Source organism: Lacerta agilis, chromosome 10, assembly GCF_009819535.1.
Source record: "Lacerta agilis isolate rLacAgi1 chromosome 10, rLacAgi1.pri, whole genome shotgun sequence".
Taxonomy (NCBI): Eukaryota; Metazoa; Chordata; class Lepidosauria; order Squamata; family Lacertidae; genus Lacerta; species Lacerta agilis.
The window spans coordinates 67,586,178-67,606,299 of NC_046321.1; the positions used below are offsets into that span (position 1 = coordinate 67,586,178).

The 20,122-nt window shown below is 42.1% G+C and overlaps 1 protein-coding gene across 1 annotated transcript in view; it reads right to left on the reverse strand.

Annotated features, from left to right (window-relative positions):
* The window catches only part of PPFIBP1 (PPFIA binding protein 1), a 74,510-nt gene that overhangs the window by 30,689 nt on the left and 23,699 nt on the right, over positions 1-20,122 (reverse strand). Inside the window, 6 exon segments of the mRNA XM_033163540.1 lie at positions 1,718-1,750; positions 3,608-3,722; positions 6,494-6,586; positions 9,587-9,718; positions 10,425-10,538; positions 13,962-14,048. Of these exon segments, the coding sequence (XP_033019431.1) occupies positions 1,718-1,750; positions 3,608-3,722; positions 6,494-6,586; positions 9,587-9,718; positions 10,425-10,538; positions 13,962-14,048 (574 nt within the window).

Sequence of the window (20,122 nt, forward strand, 5' to 3'; positions counted from 1 at the left end):
CATTTCCCCCTCCATATTCAAGCACCTCAGGCTGACAATAGTCTGCCACCCAATATTGACCATGGCTGATCTGACTAAATACTCTCTTATTCTTAGGCACTACGATGCTAAAATTCTGTAAGTATCCAATGCAACACTTGCCCTAGATCTCTCTCTTAAACAAGTTCTTAGAGATTAAAACAATTTTTATAACATGAAATGCAACAATACTTCATTGTGCCAGCAGCCAAGCATTCCTTTGAGATACCAACAAGTCCAACAAGAGCAATGGAATTAGGCCGTTGGTGGTAAAGGTAAAGGAAACGGATGGCATAGTGTTGCTTAGCCATGACTAAGGATGGTTGTAAAAATGAGAGAATCATGATGGGATGGTATACATATCTGCTGTGATGAAAAGTCATGCTAAAATGTATAGTTGCAGCACAAATATAAAAAGAGGTTAAAACTTGAGTTCATTATAAACTCTGCTTCATCCTTTATCCTCATTCACAATGAACATTCATACCATTCAGAGTTATAAATTAGAAAAATGTATTGCATATCATTCCCTGATTAAAACCTTACAAAGTTCCAATTTCCTACTAAATATCAGCTGGGTTAAAACTTATTTCCCTTATGTCAGTTGCAATTCGTTCAGAATTTCCTATGTTCTCTCCAAAAACTCTCAAGTATCAGTGGAGCAAAGCTGAATATCATTGTATTCCATGGTCACAATCCAACTGCAACTTGGCTCAGGCACAACACCAAACCATGGTCTGGTATTACATGAACAAGTTCTGTGCTCCCTTCTCCCTCCCACATCTCATGTGTAAGAGGTGTTTGACAGTGGAACAGTCTCCCTCAGGATGTTGTGGTCTCTCCTTCCTTGGAGGTTTATAAGCTGAGGTTAGAAGGCCATCTGTCATGGATGCTTCAGCTAAGTTTCCTGCATTGCAGGGGGTTGGACTAGATGACCCTTGGTGTACCTTCCAACTCTTCAATTCTATGATTCTATTCTATGTGCTCCAGTGTAGTTCCTCATTGCCAATTTAGTAGCAAATAGGTTGTAGTTACATGCAAAGTAGAAAAGCTATAGTTTGTACACAAATGACATTCAATCTATGGTTTGCACAAAGAATATTTTGCCCTGTTTGGATGTTTTTTCACTAAAATCAGTAGTGAGAGAAAGCACTGGAACACGCAAGCACAGGGTTCATTCATGCAATGCCAAATCATGGTTCTGCATTACGTGTGAAACTAACACACAGAGTTAGCCTGCTTAAACTGACGTCTCTTGACAGCATCCTTAATTCTGAGACGCCTTATGGTCCAATTGTTTTTCCTCTTAGGGGGTACCAAAAATAGAAAGATATAAACTAAACCAGAGAGAAAATAGATTGTTCTTATGTGAATAGAATATATGGATATAGCCTATGCTGAGATTAATTCTGGCAATTAGATTAAAATAGAAATATGTTTATTAAATATTTAGTTTATTTCCTAGGCAAGAAATCAATGGATCATATGATCTGTAGTCTGAAATGCTTTCTAATTTAAAACATAAAAATGCAAGATTTCATTTTACTCTTTCCATTTTGATTTCCATTGAAAATGAGGATGGAAGATGAAGCAGTCTAAGAGCATTTTGTTAAAATTGTTTTATATGACACATGCAGAAAGCTGTACTGGAAAAGTGTGTCAAATGTAAGTTCTTGTGGAAAGACACCAAAAACCTTACTTTTGTCTTTGAGCTTCTTTTTACAATTTTCATCTGTGCAGGAAAACCCATTGAATTTGAAGTTAGATGGCGTTTATAAGCATTAAAGCAATTTCAACAGTAATGAAAATAAAGTCATACATAATACAGTTCTAATTCATGATTCATATAATATGGTAGTGTTTGAGCTACATCACCTTACAATTTTCATAAAAGTGACTCTGGGTTTTGTATCTTATTGCACAAATCTCTTCAGAGATGGAAGAATTCAGCACATTTTTAAATACATCCCCATCCCTATTTTGAACTTGCCAAGACATAACTATCTATAATAATTACTATGGTAAACTTTTTATTTATTTATTTCTTGAATTTCCAATCATCTTTCCTTTAGAATGCTTATATTCCAGTGGTCTCCCATCCATGTACTTACGAGATCCATGCTGCCTTAGCCTCACTGTTAATTAATTTTTGAAATATATTGTTTTAGAATCTATCACTGACACACGATAATACCCAGGATCTCTCAAAACTGCTCAACTTGGGATTTGTTTACATAATAATTTATCCTCAGATGACAAAGCTGTATGGATTTCAGTGTCCCTTTAAGACATTTTTATTTCAGCGAGCATTTTAGGAATGTTAACTTTTATCTGCTCACTCTTAAAACTCTGCTGTTCTATGATATATGTTATTCTGTATTTTATTTTGCTTTGAATCACTTTGAGAGCAATGATTATAGGAGAGTCATCAGTATTTTAAATAAATAAATAAGCTCTATTTTCTCTCTTGAATGTATTTTACTTTATCAAGGAATTCACCCCAATCTGAACATGTGAACATATCTTTTATTCCTAGTAATACATCCCAGAGGACAGTAATTTCCTAGAGTAATTTTGCAGATCCATGATCATTTAAACATAACCACTCATGACAAATAAAGCAGTCCTATGTGGAAATAAAATGCAGACCATGGATAAATGAATTTAAATATATGTTAATTGTTGTTTTGTTATGTTGCTAAGCAACAGGATAGCAGTATCATCCTACAAAGAGAAGCAGTTATACATTGTCCTCCCAGCATTCAGCCAACTGAAATCTCAAATATGCTACTATTTTAGCCATGCAGAAGTCAACATTCTCCAGGCTTGTTCACTCATTACTTTCCAGAGATAAATTTTAACCCAGTTTGAGTCTTGTGCACCTGTACATAACCTCTCCCCTTTACTACAAACAGAAAGCAATGACCAGGCAACCTATAGTTTAGCATGTTTATTGGAGACTAGTATTTCCCTGAAAACCTGACCCATCCATGGAAAAAAATCAGGTGCCAAGGTGATGCCATGTGCAAATGAAGATGGTATGACCTAGTCTGTTTATTACTTTTTCTATGAAGGGTGTCTTTTAAAGCGCATATGGGTTGAGATTTGAGAAGTGGTAGCTTCTGGGATAGATCAGTTGGTACAGCATGAGACTCTTAATCTCAGCGTTGTGGGTTTGAGCTCCACATTGGGCAAGATTCCTGCATTGCAGGGGGTTGGACTAGATGACCCTTGTGGCCCTTCCAACACTACAATTTTAATTCTTCCTGCAATTAAAACAGCATGGTCTCAAGCAGCATGCATACATCTAGAGTTGCCATACGTCCGAGGGTAATTTCAAAAAAATCGGCAAAATGTCTGGGTTTTTGCCAACAGAACAAGGAAGTGTGTGTTCAATTTCCAAAAAAAAAAAAAGCTCAATCAACAACTTTTGTGTCTGGATTTTCACTTTTTGAAATACTGTGACCCTAATACACCAGCCTATGTCTGTAGGTTTAACTGAGCCGTTTTCTAGAGCAGACAAGTCATAAACCACAGACCACAGTAGATACACCACGGCTTTAGGGAGCCTCAATGCCAGTTGCCTTACCTCTGTCATTTATGTCCACCCCATCTCCTTTCACCTGGTGAGACAGTCTCCCTTGCAACTGTTTTATCTCAGCTTCCTTCTGTTCTAATTTATCTTTTAATGATGCCAGTTCTTCCTGCACAAAAAGATAATCAACACATCTGTTTAAAAACTAGCTTTATGTTTTAAAAGGAAGTCCTAAACTGAAGTTTATCATTTAAGTTAGAGATGGTCTTCAGATTAAAATTTAAGTTAGAAATCTAAATAATAATAATAATAATAATAATAATAATAATAATAATAATAATAATAATTTATACCCCTCCCATCTGGCTGGGTATTCCCCAGCCACTCTGGGTAGCTTCCAACAGATTAATAATAATAATAATAATAATAATAATGTGGAAAAAGCATCAAATATTAAAAGCTCCCCTAAACAGAACTGCCTTCAGATGTCTTCTAAAAGACAGATAGTTGTTTATTTCCTTGACATCTGATGGGAGGACGTTCCACAGGGCGGGTGCCACTACCGAGAAGGCCCTCATCAAACCTTTTACAGTCTTTACAACGAACAATTTCTCCCTGCATCACAAAATGCAGGGGCAGCCTGCCTCTCAGTCACAGCAACCCCATCTCCAATTTAAATGTTTAATAATGTATTCATTTGAATTTGAAAAGTGACACTAAAAGGACTTTATTCACCTTTTAGACATGCATGAAACACTTTAGCCAAGTGTTGAATTAAGCAGTCCTAAGCATGTATACCTCTGAAATGAGAGCCACTTACTCCCAGGTAAGTGTGCACTGGATTTCAGCCTTAATGCGGTAAACCAAAAAACAACTCAAGGCATGCTCATAACATAAAATCTAATTTTACAGTGCAGTGAAATAATGTATGTATGATATTTTGGATAGATGGAAGAGGGGAGAATACATATGAAACAGCCGTGTACAGTACTATGGAAAGATATGGAGCTTTCTTGGAAGAACAAACCCCATGTATTGCTCAGGCCATAAATAGTTTTATCTACACACACAACTGGCAATTGTAACCTAGGAAGCAGTTTAGATTGGGTCAGACCAGTTCTGCTGACACTGGCTGGCAGCCGCTCTCTGGGGTTTCAGGCCAAAGACTTTTGCAGCCCTACCTGGAGGCACCAGAGATGGAACTGTGGGCCTTCTACGTACAAAGCATATACTTTACCACTGAGCTAAGACCATTCTCCTTCCCACCAAGTGCTGAACAGGAAACTCCACATGTGTGCGTGTGTGTATATGGCTATGGGTGGGTATATTCATATCCGTATCTACAATACCGTTTTACATTAGTTTTATACCACTTTCACCCAGTACTTCTTCCCCAAAGCACCCTGGGAGCAGGGGAGTGAAAACAGAACTGCGTTTCCAAGGGTTCTCTGAGAAGACAGAAGTGCTAAACGTCTTTTAGTCTTTAGTGTAGACATGCCCAACATCAATGAATGATCTAGTCAACACATTCATGTTATTGAAGCCGTGGTTAAAAATTCATCCTGGGCACTGCCCTCATTACAGACCCAAATGAAAACTGTTTTTAAAAAGCAAATGTGCAGGGAAAACAGTTACTGTATATTTTGAAGAGCACACACAAACTCCAACAACAAGGCAGAAACACAAAATGGAACACAGGGTCACAAAACGCTGTGGGTAAAGAAATGATTTGAAAACCAGGCCCAACCAATCTACCACACCTTTAACATTTGGCATTTTTGTTCCATCCGCTGCTTTTCATACTGCATCTGGCCCACTCTGATTTTCATGCTAGAAAGTTTGGCCATTAAAGACTGGTAATAGAGACAGAGGAGTGAAAGAGAAGTAAAGACAGAAAAGAAACAAGGCTAAACATGATCCCCCGTGAAACGCATTTAAGTCCAAATAAACCAGAGTGGATTTCATGAAACTTTCTTCCAAGTAAACATACTTAGCATGTCAAAGGATTCTTACATAAGCTGTGCAATGTGGCTGCTGGAAGCTAAGGGAGCTTGTGTGTGGAGTAACAACCTCACCAAGATGGCTTTGCCAGTACATATGTTACCAGTAGCAGCAACCAGGCAGCCTAAGAACCAGCCCTTGGAAAGGAGGTAAGCCAGCTGCGAACTTTTTTTTTCCTGCTTAAGAAACATGTTCTGACTCTTTATAGTACATTTCATGAAAATGCTGTTTATGACGAAAATATGTTTTTCTCTTCTTTCACATTAACTGATGGGTTCTCTATGAGCTGGCCCATAAATACAGCAGGATCGCCTTTGGGACTGCTGCCGTGACTCAAAACTACACTACAATCATGCATGTTGGGGCTGCCATGATGCTACTTCCTATCTAGATGCACCAGCTCATATGAACACCACCTATATCTGATCCCAGATGCAGAAGTGGCTGCTGCATGTGGGAGAGCAGCTATGCTAGCTTCCTGGCAGTGGGTTGCTGTTGCTAACCAGGAGGGGCAAAGTTGCAGGAAGGTCCACATGGTGAAAATGCAATTCAGGAGCACCTGAGTTGGCTCTGCTGGTTCATCTGCACTACTCCAGCCTTCCTGCCACCTCATCTCATCCGACCTCAGCTGCTCTCCCTGCCAGCAAGAAACAGCAGTCCCTCTTCCAGGACGATGCCACAGCGACTCCACCCTGCCTGACAAGCAGATTCTGCCCGGATGTACAACCCTGCACACCTCTAAGGCTACAGTTTGTGGACAGCCACGTCAGTGAACCACCCCTTTACAAAATGCCTACAAATATCAAAGTATAATAAAGTATGATGTCAGGCAGTATTGGTGCCCCCATGATTCTTCTTTCAAAAGCAGACAACCCTCTTTATAAGTTCAGGTTTTGAAAACAGCCTTTCAACCTCTCACACACAGCTCACATTACTTACTTTGGTAGATTTAAGCTTTTTCTCATACTGAAGTCTCTCACTGTCCATTTCTCCTACTTTTAGTCGCAATTCATTAATTTCTTGCATCAAGCCCTATTTAAAAAGGATAAGGCAGGAAAAGTAATTGTTATTTTAAACTGATAATTCATGGGAGAGCAGTTGGAATTCTCTTTCTAACTGTTCTTACTGGCACTGAAAGAGATCAAAGTTGAATGAGATAGAAATGTTCAAGCAGGCCAGCTTTAGTGAGTACGTACAAACATACACACGTGTGACCATGTGTGCACACCCTGTGGCATGTTCGCGGTGTGCGTGCATACCCCACAGCGTGCTAACATCACTCGCACATGCTGTGGGCCGTGCTGACGACTTGCCCATGTGACATGAGCATGTTTCAGAACTTGGGGGGCAGCCCCTTCATTGAAAATTTGGCCCCCTACTTGGCACCTACTTTACACACCCACCCACCCACACACACACACACACACACACCTCAGCCTACTTCAAGAGCCTTTGTTTTCCAAATGAAGTACTGGTAAGTTACTAGGTAAAAAAAGATAAAGGTACAGGACCCCGGGATAGTTAAGTCCAGTCAAAGGCAACTATGGGGTGCGGCACTCATCTCGCTTCAGGCTGAGGGAGCTGGCGTTGGTCTACAGACAGTTTTCTGGTTCATGTGGCCAGCATGACTAAACCTCTTCTGGAGCAATGGGACACCGTGACGAGTGCCAGGGTGCACAGAAACGCCGTTTACTTTCCCGCTGCGAGTAGTTTTTATCTACTTGCACTGGCATGCTTTCAAACTGCTAGGTTGGCAGGAGCTGGGACAGAGCAACGGGAGCTCACCCATACTGCAGATTCGAACCGCTGACCTTTCAAACGGCAAGCCCAAGAGGCTCCGTGGTTTAGAGCACAACGCCACCCAGGTCCTACACGTATTTCAGCAGCAACATTGCTATTTCCATATGTAAATTACAAAAGAAAGTATGCTACATACATAAAGTTATACAGTGGTACCTCGGGTTACAGACGCTTCAGGTTACAGACTCTGCTAACCCAGAAATAGTTAAGAACTTTGCTTCAGGATGAGAACAGAAATCGTGCGGCGGCGGCGGCATGGCAGCAGCGGGAGGCCCCATTAGCTAAAGTGGTACCTCAGGTTAAGAACAGTTTCAGGTTAAGAACAGACCTCCAGAACAAATTAAGTTCATAATCAGAGGTACCACTGTATTTCATTTAGCATTTGCTTGCCTGGAATAGCTCAGTCATGAGACTCTTAATCTTGGGTTTGAGCCCCACATTGGGCAAAAGATTGCTGCACTGCAGGAGGTTTGCTTCCAACTTTACACTTCTATGAATCTATGAACCTAAACCTCATTATTTCAGAGACCAGTGGGTGTGGGAGTGTGGGAACTCCTGGCAGACAGAAATTATTCACACAGAAGTACTCAATTTATGAAGTTCATTGGCACCTAATGTGCCAACGGCCATAACTTTACATAACTTTGAATCTAAAATACAAATTCGGTTAGGAGAGGTTATGATGACTAACTGTTCAGAGGCAGGATACCTCTGGGTACCAATTTCCAGGAAGAGGGAGAAACATCCTTCATGCCCTCCGTAGAAGCATCTGGTTAGCCGCTGTAAAAAGCAGCCTTGCTAGAGCAGACCTATGATTCATGCACTTGCAGCTTTCTGTTCCCCATAGTGAGCAACCAGATACTTCTAGAGAGCAGACAAGAATGGCATGAAAAAATCCTCTATCTTGCAATAGGTAAAAGTACTTTTGGAAGAGAATCTGAACAGTCTTTGTCTACTACAAGATATATGAATTCCTTTGTACAAGCTTCCAAGCAAACTACTGTTGTACCTTTTACTATTTCTGATTATTCCAATTTCTTTTCTTGATATTTATTACACTCTGTTATTCTGGACCGCATCCAACATAAGAGGGACTGCATGAAAAATTCCAGTACTTTAACTTAAATGACTGATCTAGCTGAATCTTGGCCCCAAATACTTCACTTGAACCTCCGGTTTTTGTGATTTGCATGGGACCAGCAGCTTGCGGGTGGCGCTGTGGTCTAAACCACAGAGCCTAGGGCTTGCCAATCAGAAGGCTGGCGGTTCGAATCCCCGCGACGGGGTGAGCTCCCGTTGCTCGGTCCCTGCTCCTGCCAAACTAGCAGTTCGAAAGCACACCAAAAAGTGCAAGTAGATAAATAGGTACCGCTGTGATGGGAAGGTAAACGGCGTTTCAGTGCGCTGCTCTGGTTCGCCAGAAGCGGCTTAGTCATGCTGGCCACATGACCCGGAAGCTGCACGCTGGCTCCCTCGTCCAATAAAGCGAGATGAGCGCCGCAACCCCAGAGTCGTCCGCAACTGGACCGAACGGTCAGGGGCCCCTTTACCTTTACCAGCTCGCAATACAGAAATGGTGGACAACAGTTGCTCTGGCAGGTCACAAGTTGTGCATGTATTTTTGTGATGGCCGATGCCATTGGTCTTCAACCAGTGTGCCGTGGCACCTTGGGGTGCCTTGAATGTTGGTCAGGGGTACCATGAGCAACACCGGCCTCTGTCTCTTTTACCTTCCTTCCCTCCTCTGATGCCCTCTCACATCTCTGCCTCCCAAAGGTTTACACAGCTGTTTATTGCAGCAGCCCTGGCTATAAGCTCCACAGGCAAAGGGTGCCTCTGGAAGGCATCTCTATTTGAGGGCAGGGCAGCTCAGAGAGCAGGGGTGGCGGCAGGATCTGCCCAGGGGACTCCCAAGGAGAAGGGAGAGGCGAGGAGGCTGAGGAAACACTCTACAAGGGAGGATATTCAGAAAAGAGTGAGAAGTCAAGGGGTGACCTAACTGGGCTCCTAAGTCCCACAGGGGTGACGCAGAAAAAATGTAGTTGGTTAAGGGAACTGTGGACTCAAAAAGGTTGAACACCTCTGGTCTAGGCAAATCATGAATGACTGATTTCATTTTTAACAGTAAAAAGGATATAAAAATATCACTCTTCCACCACAAATATCGAAACAAACTTTTGTTTGAGGAATTACAAGATACCAACAGTTTCAGCCATGAGTAATCTACCTTACCTCTGTGTCTCTGTATCTGTCTTCATAATCAAGTCGATCCTTTTCCACAGCTGTCAGCTTGAGCTTCAAGTTGGAAACTTCTGTCATAAGGTCCAGCTTTTGAGTTTCAAGGGATGTTCTGCTTAAGAGCTCCTAATAAGTAGAGTTGATTTATTTGAGAGCTGTTCATTGGATTTTCATATCACCATAAACATCTATCTCCAAGTTCAAAACAAGAAAAAACTTATGCTAACAGCACACTCCTAAGTTATCTACTCAGAAATCAGTCCTACTGAATTTAATGGGCTTATTGTCAGTTGTGTGGTGTTAGGACTGCAGAAATAGCTTCCTAAAAGGAAATTTAGTCAGTGACAACTATTCCTATGATGAGATTAGGAGTTTTTAGTTTACTGGCCAGTAAGCAAAAGGGACATTGCTCTTATGCTAATCCTATGGGGATTTCAGCAGCTGCAACTGGTTAACTGTGGGTGTTGATGGATTTCTTGCATTTTAACACATTCATTTTATTGATAATATTTTGAAATTTTGAAGGGCAGTAGTGTTTTAAATAGACAAATAAATAAAATCATAGCCTGCAGGAATAAAAACTGCACTGGTTAAAAATCCTTCTTCAGAACTTCTAAAGACACAACAACCTCCATCCCACTTTGTATCTAGTTACAATGAAGTTCTAATGGGGACCAGTGGTAATTGCCATTTTATTCAAATTGGTTCACAATTTGAATAGTTTTAGGACAGGAAAGCAACATAAAAATTAATACTAAAATAGCTGCAAAAAAGCAACATACAAAGACTGATAGAAAAACCAACTTTAAAAAAATACTATTTCCATCAATACCTGCTGCAGCATTTCTTCTGTGGCATTCAGCTTCTCTCTGTGTTCTTCTAGGCAGAGCTCCAGATCTCTTATCTTTTCTCCTTGAGCATCCACCTGGTCAGTAAGGACACTCACCTGCACAAAAACAGGATACACAGATCTATCAATGCACCTCATTTTTAGGTAGCACATTTCTACCTGGAGTTACATAACTAACAAACAAACAAACAAAAAGATGATGGTGAGTATGTTTTATATTTCTGATTATCTGAACAACCACCAACTATGATCAGGGGAGATTCACAAAACTCTATTGATAAGACAAATCTATAGGAATGACAAAGGACAATCAGAGCACACCAGGACTAAACTTTCCACCCACATACATAACCAGTTCCCTCAGGAGACCTAATTTTCCTACAGACTTGAGTTAACTTGTCATGATAAACTTAAGTCTAATATGGGAGTTCTTTTAACTTTCCTCTATGAGAACCACCTATTTATTCTTGTCCTGTGCTTTCTGTTTAGCCAGTAGCTAATCTGCAAAAAAAGGGGGGGGGAACTATCCTTGTTTGCATTACTTAGTTTACTTAGGAGGTTTTGGTGAGGAATGTTGTCAAAGGCTATGTGGAAGCCCAAACATGCAACATCTGCTGGACTATCTCTTTTCAGATGCTTGTTGAGACTCTCAAATATAAACGAGGAGGGACTTCCTTTTGCAGAAGCTATGCTGATTCTTCCTCAGCAAGGCTTTTTCTTCTATGTAGCTAATATTTTTATCTTGAATAGTCCTTTCCACCAATAGTACTTTCCCCTAATAAGAATAGAATAGAATTTTATTTACGGCCATAGGCCCATACAAATAAAAAACACATAGAAAACAGTTTGTGCAAGTGGGAACAACAGCTGCTAAAACCCCACAGTAACAATAAAATACAATAAAATAGAATGGCAAACTAAGCCTTAGCTAGCTTGTAGTGCTCCTTGGCGTCGCTTTTGGGTAAGGACAGCGACCAGGAACCTTGCCACTTTCAGGGTCGTATGAGCGTCCTTATCCTGCAAGATTTGGGCAAGGTGGAATTCTGGTGGGGTGCCCTCTAGTTTCTGTATGATTGATCCCAGCAAATTTGCCCGTGGCACGTTGAACAAGGGGCAAGCGAACATAATGTGCTGGAGAGACTCCAGTGTCTCCTTATCACATTCGCACATGGCGGAGGCTTGGCCCTTTGAGAATCTATGTCTCAGGACATTGGAGGGAAAAACATTGAACCTCGCTTTGGTGAAGGCCAGTCTATGGACAACAGTCGAAAGGGAGGAGAGGTATGATGGAACGCAGTAAGTTAAGGTGATACCAATGTTCTGGGGCGAACAAACACCTCCCCCCAGCATATAATTTCGCTGTAGATCGATGTCATCCAGTCTTTGGCGGATCAGTCTTTGAGCAGTAGTTTGATCTAATTTTAGGGAATCTGAAGGAGAGATTCCATAACTCAGGAGTTTGGCATGAATTCTACTAGTCCAAAGGCTAGAGAATTCATCTCGCCATAAGCATTGGACAAGGTAGTGGCTTGGTAATCTATGCCACAATGTTAACCAATAATTGAAGACTTGCTTCCACAGGCAAGTTTCTAAGGATACAATCTTCAATTCTAGGCGAATGGCTGCATTGCTTACACACAGGGGGAGCATTAGGAGCCGGCGTAGGAATTGATTTTGCAGCGTCTCAAGAGGGGCAAGATCTGTCATCGCAGCCCAGAGCGGGGCAGCATAAGCAAGCACGCTCACCACTTTTGCCTTAAACACCTTTAGGGCTGAGGGAACATGCAAAGCTCCATCCGAAAAAAAGAATCGGAGGAGCGCGTATGACAGAGTTTTGGCCTTGTTAAGTAGGTGTTGAATTTGAGCTTTCCACCCCAGATTGTATTGAAAAATAACTCCTAGATATTGGAATTTTAGAACTTGCTCTATTTTTGCTCCGCCAAGCTTCCATTCGTATAATCTCCGACTTCTGGAGAAAATCAGAATCTTGGATTTAGCATGGTTAATAGTTAGTTGGTTGAGTTGACAATACGTGGCAAAGATCTTCAAGGCCCTGGTTAGTCCAACACGTGAGTAAGATAGAATTACCGCATCGTCCGCATATAAAAGGAGTGGACAGCGGTAGTCCGCTAGTCTGGGCGCGTGTGTACTTAGAGATGAGTTGACTTTCCCCTAATAAAGCAGGTTTCATTTACTAAAAACAGAACAGGGGCACTAAGGTTACCAAAGCAATTCTTAACATATAACTAAGCACAATCATATTCACCCGTCCAGCAAATTTCTCCATGAGGGTTAAGGGGGAGACAATATTTAATTTACAAATAAATATACCCTGCCACTGGAGACTCCACTAAGAATACAGTTAAATGGACATGGGAACAGCATGCACAGTCATAGTGACACATGGAAAATGTGTCATGATGAATTGCAGCATTATCATCATCATCATCATTATGTCACTTTATCTTGCCCAGAGAAAGCCAAAGCAGCTTACAAAGAGACAGACAGACAAAAGCCCTATACAGATACATTAAAACAAGAGGAAAAAGAAACACAGCCGTACCTTGGTTTTCTAACAGCTTAGTTTGTGAACATTTTGGCTCCCGAACACCGCAAACCTGGAAGTGACTGTTCCGGTTTGCAAACTATTTTTGGAAGCCAAACATCTGACGGGGCTTCCTGCAGACAATCAGAAGCCGTGCTTTGGTTTCCAAACATTTTGGAAGTCGAATGGACTTTCAGAATGGATTCCGTTCGACTTCCAAGGTACGACTGTACATTAAAAACATCACGCCCACTTTTAAAACGCTACAGTTAGAGGCCAAAGGCCTGGTTGTAGAGGAAAGTTTTTGCCAGGTGCCTAAAGATATGTAATGAAGGCATCAGACAAGCTTCCCTGGGGAGGCTCCACAAGTGGGGACCACCACAGAATAGACTTGTTTCTGTGATGTCACTCTCTTGACCTCTCGTGGAGGAGGCATACGAAGAAGGCCCTCAGATGACGATAAGAGGAGAGGCGATCCTTGAGGTATTGTGGTTTAAGGCTTTTTAGCTCAAAACCAGCACTTTGAACTGGGCCTGGAAACTAACTGGCAGCCAGTGCAGTTGGGCCAGGATCCGTGTTATATGCTCAAGCCATTTTGCCTGTGAGCAACCTGGCCACCAAATTCTGTACCAGCTGAGTTTTTGAACCATGTTGCAGTGATCTAACCTAGAGGTTTTCAAAGCATGAACAACAGAAGTTAAGCTCTCCTTGGCACACCAGGGTGCAGCTGGGCCACCAGCCAAAGTTGATGGCAGCTGAGAAATGTGGGAGATTTTCCTCAAGGAAAATTCCCTTTCTTCTTCCTTTCAGGAACATTTTCTCTATGCCTTGATTCCTGCACATCTGATAAAATTTTAAGGAGGGGAGGATATAAACTTGACTGTGTGAACCCTCAGTTAAGAGTGACCAAATTGAAATCAAATGCTCTGTTCTTCATAGAAACAAAGGAGGAACGAACTTGGAAAAGAACTTACTTGAAGTACAAGAGATTCCTTGTCATTTTCCAAACGTCCAAGCCGCTCTTGATACACATCTCCATTTGTGGATATATGTCCGTTGGTCTGGAAAACAAAATAAAGGACACACTGGTCTGCTGTTAAGACTGTTCCATCAGAACAACTCAAATTATAGAATCAAGTAAAATTTCAGATGAGTGCAACAAATGCTTCAGGATGCAGCACCAATGCCACACACACACACACACACACATGCATTATCCTGTGAAAAGGAGCATCCAAAGGCTGATAATGCCATACCCACAAACATTTCAATAATCTAAAAAGCAACAGGATGATTATGTCATGCCCCTAAATCATAAACTAAGAGGAAGTTAAATGCTGGATGACACATTAAAAAACAAAAAAACATAGGCCAATGCTATCACATGCTTCCCAACGAACTAGAAATAATTAATGTGAGAACAGCCCTAGACAGTAGAGTTTTTGTATGTTACCTATTCAAATTTATTCTTCCATTGAGCTAAAGATAAGAATACATGATTCCCCCCCCTTCTCCAGTTTTATTTCAATCTATCCAGTGTGTGTGAATTGAGATTTGTAGTTGAGCAGGTTCCAAACTGGGTCTCCCTAGTCTGGTGAAGAAACATTGCCAAAATTCATAATTAGTTGGGTTGGTACCTGAATCTGTCCAGCTCGTAATGAGTTATTGGGAGATGGGAATTTTGATTCATGGAAGACTGATAAAAGATGTTGTACTGCAAAGGTTACATCCCCATCTTATGCACAGGCTTGGATCAGTTGGAACCCTTGCCTGAGCAGTGTATTATGAAGATAGTCTGCTCACACAAGAGCAGGATCCTACATATGATTCTGAAAATTAGAAATTTCAGCCTGAATCTTAAGAAATATAACCATTTGTGGTTAAATAATACACAGTGGTGCCTCGCAAGACAAAATTAATTCGTTCTGCGAGTGCTGTCGTCTAGCGAAAAATTCGTCTTGCGAAGCACGGACGGGGAAAGCGTAGTTTGACGAAGAAGAAAAAAACGCGAAAAATTTTCGTCTTGCGAGTCGCGCCCATAGGGAAATTTGTCTTGCGAGTCACCCTTTCATTAGCGAATGCCTTTCGTCTAGTGAGTTTTTCGTCTAGCGAGGCATTCGTCTTGCGAGGTACCACTGCATTTTCCTTGTGGAACGGGAATAGAATTTTATTCACTGTGAAGCACATTTTTATATGTACAAGCAACATCTAAGTGCAAGTGAGGTCATTTCCTAGTCTTTGAGATGCTGAAATATAATGAGCGAGACTGGGGAGGCCTGAAGCAATAAATATAGGTAATTCAGCACCAGAAAGTTGAAGGGGATCTTGAAAATGAGAAGTGAGAAACTGGCCTCCTATGACCCAAATTCATTTCCTGCACATTCAGCGTTTCAAAAAATGGCTGCAAGGCAAAGAAATGCAGCTGAGCAGCAAGACAAAATAAAATAAAATAAAATAATAATAATGAAAAAACTTCTGAAGCAAAGCAAATTGATACAAACACACAAAGGCTGCCCAAAGGCATGACGGGGGGGGGGGATATTTTTAAATCGATAATCATCATGCTGTGTTTTTGCTCTGCAGCTCAATGCTATACATCTCTTGTTGAAAACGTGTGATGTTCAGTCTAGGTATTTTACTGCTAAACCACACTTAAATTCATGCTAAGTAGGATTAAAAGCAAAATTAAGTCCAGGCTGAACCACCCCTATAAGCCTGCTAACTCCTCAAATTTTATTTCTTCCATTTTTACAATAAAGGACACCAGTGAAAGAAAAAAATAACCAGTGTGTGATCTCCCCTCTCCGATGGGCCCTTCCTTTTAAATGGTTTATCTGTACCAACCATGGTATATCAATGCACTCTGCATAATTAGCATAAGCAAAGAAACACACAACTTTCTCTGGGGACCTTTATAACCTGACGTCTAGGGAAGGAAAGGATAGGAAGAGAACAAGGAAAGGAGGCTTGTTTGAGCTGTGGGGTGAAGGTGAAGGGGTGAACCAGGGGTGCCCAAACCATTTTCAAAGAGGGCCAGATTTGATGAAGCAAACATGCGTGAGGGCCAACCAAAGTTGTTGAGCTTTTTTAGGATTTTATCCCAGGACATATACTGCCACAGGGGCCGGATTTATTTATATATATATACATACATACATACATACATACATACCCCGCCCACCTGGCAGGGTTTCCCCAGCCACTCTGGGCGGCTTCCAAGAAAATATTAAAATACAGTAGTCCATCAAACATTAAAAGCTTCCCTAAACAGGGCTGCCTTCAGATGTCTTCTAAAAGACTGGTAGTTTCCCCCCCCTTCTATTTGACACCTGGTGGGAGGACTTTCCACAGGGTGGGTGCCACTACCAAGAAGGCCCTCTGCCTGGTTCCCTGTAACTTTGCTTCTCACAGTGAGGAAACAGCCAGAAGGCCCTCAGCACTGGAGACGCTCCTTCAGGTATACTGGACCGAGGCCATTTAGGGCTTTAAAAGTCAGCGCCAACACTTTTAATTGTGCTTGGAAACGTACTGAGAGTCAATGTAGGTCTTTCAAGACCAGTGTTATGTGGTCTTGGCGGCCGCTCCCAGTCACCAGTCTAAGCTGCCGCATTCTGGATTAGTTGTAGTTTCCGGATCACCTTCAAAGGTAGCCCCACATAGAATGCATTGCAGTAGTCCAAGCAAGAGACAACCAGAGCATGTACCACTTTGGCAAGGCAGTCCATGTCAGATTACCAACATCCATAGAGGTGAACACCAGGTCTAAGGCATGTCTGCGGCTATGAGTTCGCCCAGACTTATTCAGGGACAGCCCCATGGAGGCCATGCTTTCCACAAAGTCCCGAGCGGCCCCTTGTAAGGTTGTGTCAGCGTGGATGTTAAAATCCCCTAGGACAACCAAACTAGGTGTCTCCAGGAGAACATCCGTCATGGCCTGAAGCAGCTCAGGCAGGGAATCCTTGGTGCAGCGAGGAGGTTGGTACACCAAAAGGTATCCTGTACTGCCCCTATTGCTCAACTTCCAGTGTGGGAATACACTTCGTGGGTTCCTTTGAACCCGTGATTATTTGCTTTAAGTTAATGTTAATGTTATGCACTATTTTATGTATCCTTCCGTTTAGAAGTGAAAGCGAAAGCAGGGCTCAGTGGGCGTCTCGCCACTGAGATCCCTCCGCCTAGACTTTTTGGTTCCAGAGGTTTAAAATGTGAACGATCAGTTAATCTGCTTCCCGCCTTTTTGGGGGGCAGCAACAGCGTTCCTATTGGTAAATTTATCGATCATGACGTTGCACTTGGTTGTCAATAAAAGGCTGCGGCTCCCCGTATTAGGCGGACAGTCAGAGTTAGGGTTCAGATGATTTAGATGTAGATAGTTGGGGTTTCGGGGAACGGGTTGGTTGGGTTGGTTGGGTTGGAAGTGCGTGCAGGAGGTAGAGAGGTTAGCTTGCGGAAGACTTATTGGTTTAGGCTTAGATAGCTTTAGTCCTAGGTAGCCTAGAACTTGCGGAAGAATTGGCGGTTCAGGGACGGCTAGTCTAGGGAATGTGAGAATAGCTTAGGTATAGATAAAGGTAATAGCCTATGCGGGTCAGCCAAAGCCATCTAAAAGAAATAGTGATTGTCTGTCTTTATTTCGTCTCGATTTTATTTTTCGTAGTCTATGGGCGCTTTTTCCTGGCCGTAGTTTTGGCCACCTTTTATTTGGGTATATTAACTAAGGGAATAATTTAGGAGGTAGCAAGTGCTCGCGGGTATTTTTACGAGGCACTCTTTTTCGTCGGACTACTCACGCACCTTCAGATTTAGCCTGGTGGACAATGGCCGGTGTGAGTTTAAGCTCCGGAACCATCGGCCGTCCCGTTCGCAGGCTTGGCCGGTGCCCGTGCGGAGGCGCATGTGAGGCGCTGGCCGCAGATCCCCCGGCAACTGGAATCCCGTGTGCAGGTGGCCTAGTCCTGCACGCGGGGGGCTCCAGCAAAGAATCCCCGCATTCCAGAACATGCACTCAGAGAACTGGGTCTTCCCAATAGGACGCCTAGTGCAAACTAATGACTTCCTAAAAATCACTGCAACTCCCCTCCCCGCCCACAAGGCCTGGATTGATGTGCATAAGAGAAACCTGGTGGACAAGCAGCAGCTAAGACAGGCCCATCTGCTTCATCCAACCAAATCTCTGCTACACATGTCAGGTCAAGTCCTCCATCCACAATCAAGTCATGGATGGCCAGACTGGGCCCCCGAAACGGACTTTGGACTTGCCTGGGTTAAACCAAGGATGTCATAGGCAGGTGGGGTCTGAGCTGGGATTTTGAAGGAAGAGATGGAGGAAAGCATTAGATGGCAATTCCAGGCATAAAGAGCAACAAAGGGAGCAGCATTTACACTTCAGGAAACCTAGGTCAATAGAGCTCTTTTTCTATGCTGTTTATCAGCATTGAACATTCACAGTTTTGCCTTCAACCCCACAGGCATGTTACATGAAGCACAGGAACATTTTGTATGAATATCAAACGTTGCCATAACATTATGGAAATGGCATGCACACCATAAACGGAGAGAACTGTGTAATTAGCCTACTGTATACCTCTTGAGGTCAGTAACCAGATCCAATTCTGCAAGAGTCTGCTATGCCTTTAATAGCGGCAAATAAATAATTGCAGGAGTACTACTTTTCTATTTACTTCTATGATGAGAGAAAGCATTTCTTCCAATACACCACCACCACCACCACACACAAAACGTGGCCTCAACCTACAATTGCTGAAGGCAAGCTAGCCTTGGTCCATGTTGACCTGGCAGAATTATTTCCTAGTTCTCACTGAGATCGCTTGAGATGGGCCATGTTGGGCTGTAGGTGGTTGCGAGTGTGCTTGTCACATGACCGATTTTTCCTTATTTTTTTTAAAACAAACAAACAACAACAACAACAGAAAACCCTCTACATAGATATGCATTTAAGAATAGGGCTACTGGAAATCATCTGCTCCATATCAGAAAAAGACATTTAAAGACCTATCTTTCCCATCCAGACACACTGATAAATAACATGTAACACACAACCATAACATTTCCCTGTGATAAAATATGATTTGGTTCAGAGCCCATGTTTGCAACCTATAAGCTTCACATCCTATAAGTTTGAAGAGATTCTGAGCTGCAGTTACACAGACACCTGTCTTCCAGCAGATGGCATCTTAAGGCTAATGAAAAGCAACTCTATTAAGTATTTGCAAGATTCCACTTTGAAAAAGCACCCTTCATGTTTATTGCCACTCAGGATTTGTTCCACATTTGCAAGGAATCTACTGTTTTTGGTGCCTGCATTAATTTTGTCACTTCCCCCAAAGATGGCATTTTGCCGTGATGAAAGTGATGGGGAAATGGCGGTGGAAAGTTTTGGATAATGCTGCAAACCAATTGGGATGAATGCTCAATAAAAGGTCATCTGGGGACATGCCCTTTATTAGGGTCAAACAGAATAGTCACAAAGTAGGGAGCAAGCTTTTTTTGCAATCTCTGGAAGTTGTCTTCAGCCTGGATGTTAAATAACTTGAACAGCAAAAGGAAGGAAGAGCAAAATACCTTGCTTGGCCTGCCAAAATGCCCAAGTCTGTTGTTTGTGAGAGTCTTAAAGTGGAAGGGAGGAGGGAGGAGGAGTTTTGCAGATATAGTCAGGTTAGACCATGCCTGCTGCAATCATTTCCAGTCCCAGCAAGGCATACCGGGGCAGAGAAACAAACTAGAATGTGGTGCATCTAACATTTATGGGTGGTGCATTTTTTAAGTGCTTCAGAGAATTTCCACACTCCGTCATCAAGGGGTTGGGAGGGAATATCTCTATTCACTAGGTAACACACACTACTCACTCTTGGCTTTTATTGACTTTAAATGATGCAACATAACTTTTAACCTAGCTTATTTCCAATAAGTATTGGAACATCAAACAACCCTTCAACAAAACAAAAACAAAAACAAAATCCCACTGTCTTTTATTGATCCTAGCTGCATCAGTTTATTGCTCAATCATTAAATGACCACCACTATATGTTCAAAAGGCACCACATAATTAACTACCTTTCATAATTGTGCTACATGCTTAGAGCGGCCTAATCATATATATCATATTTTTCTGTGT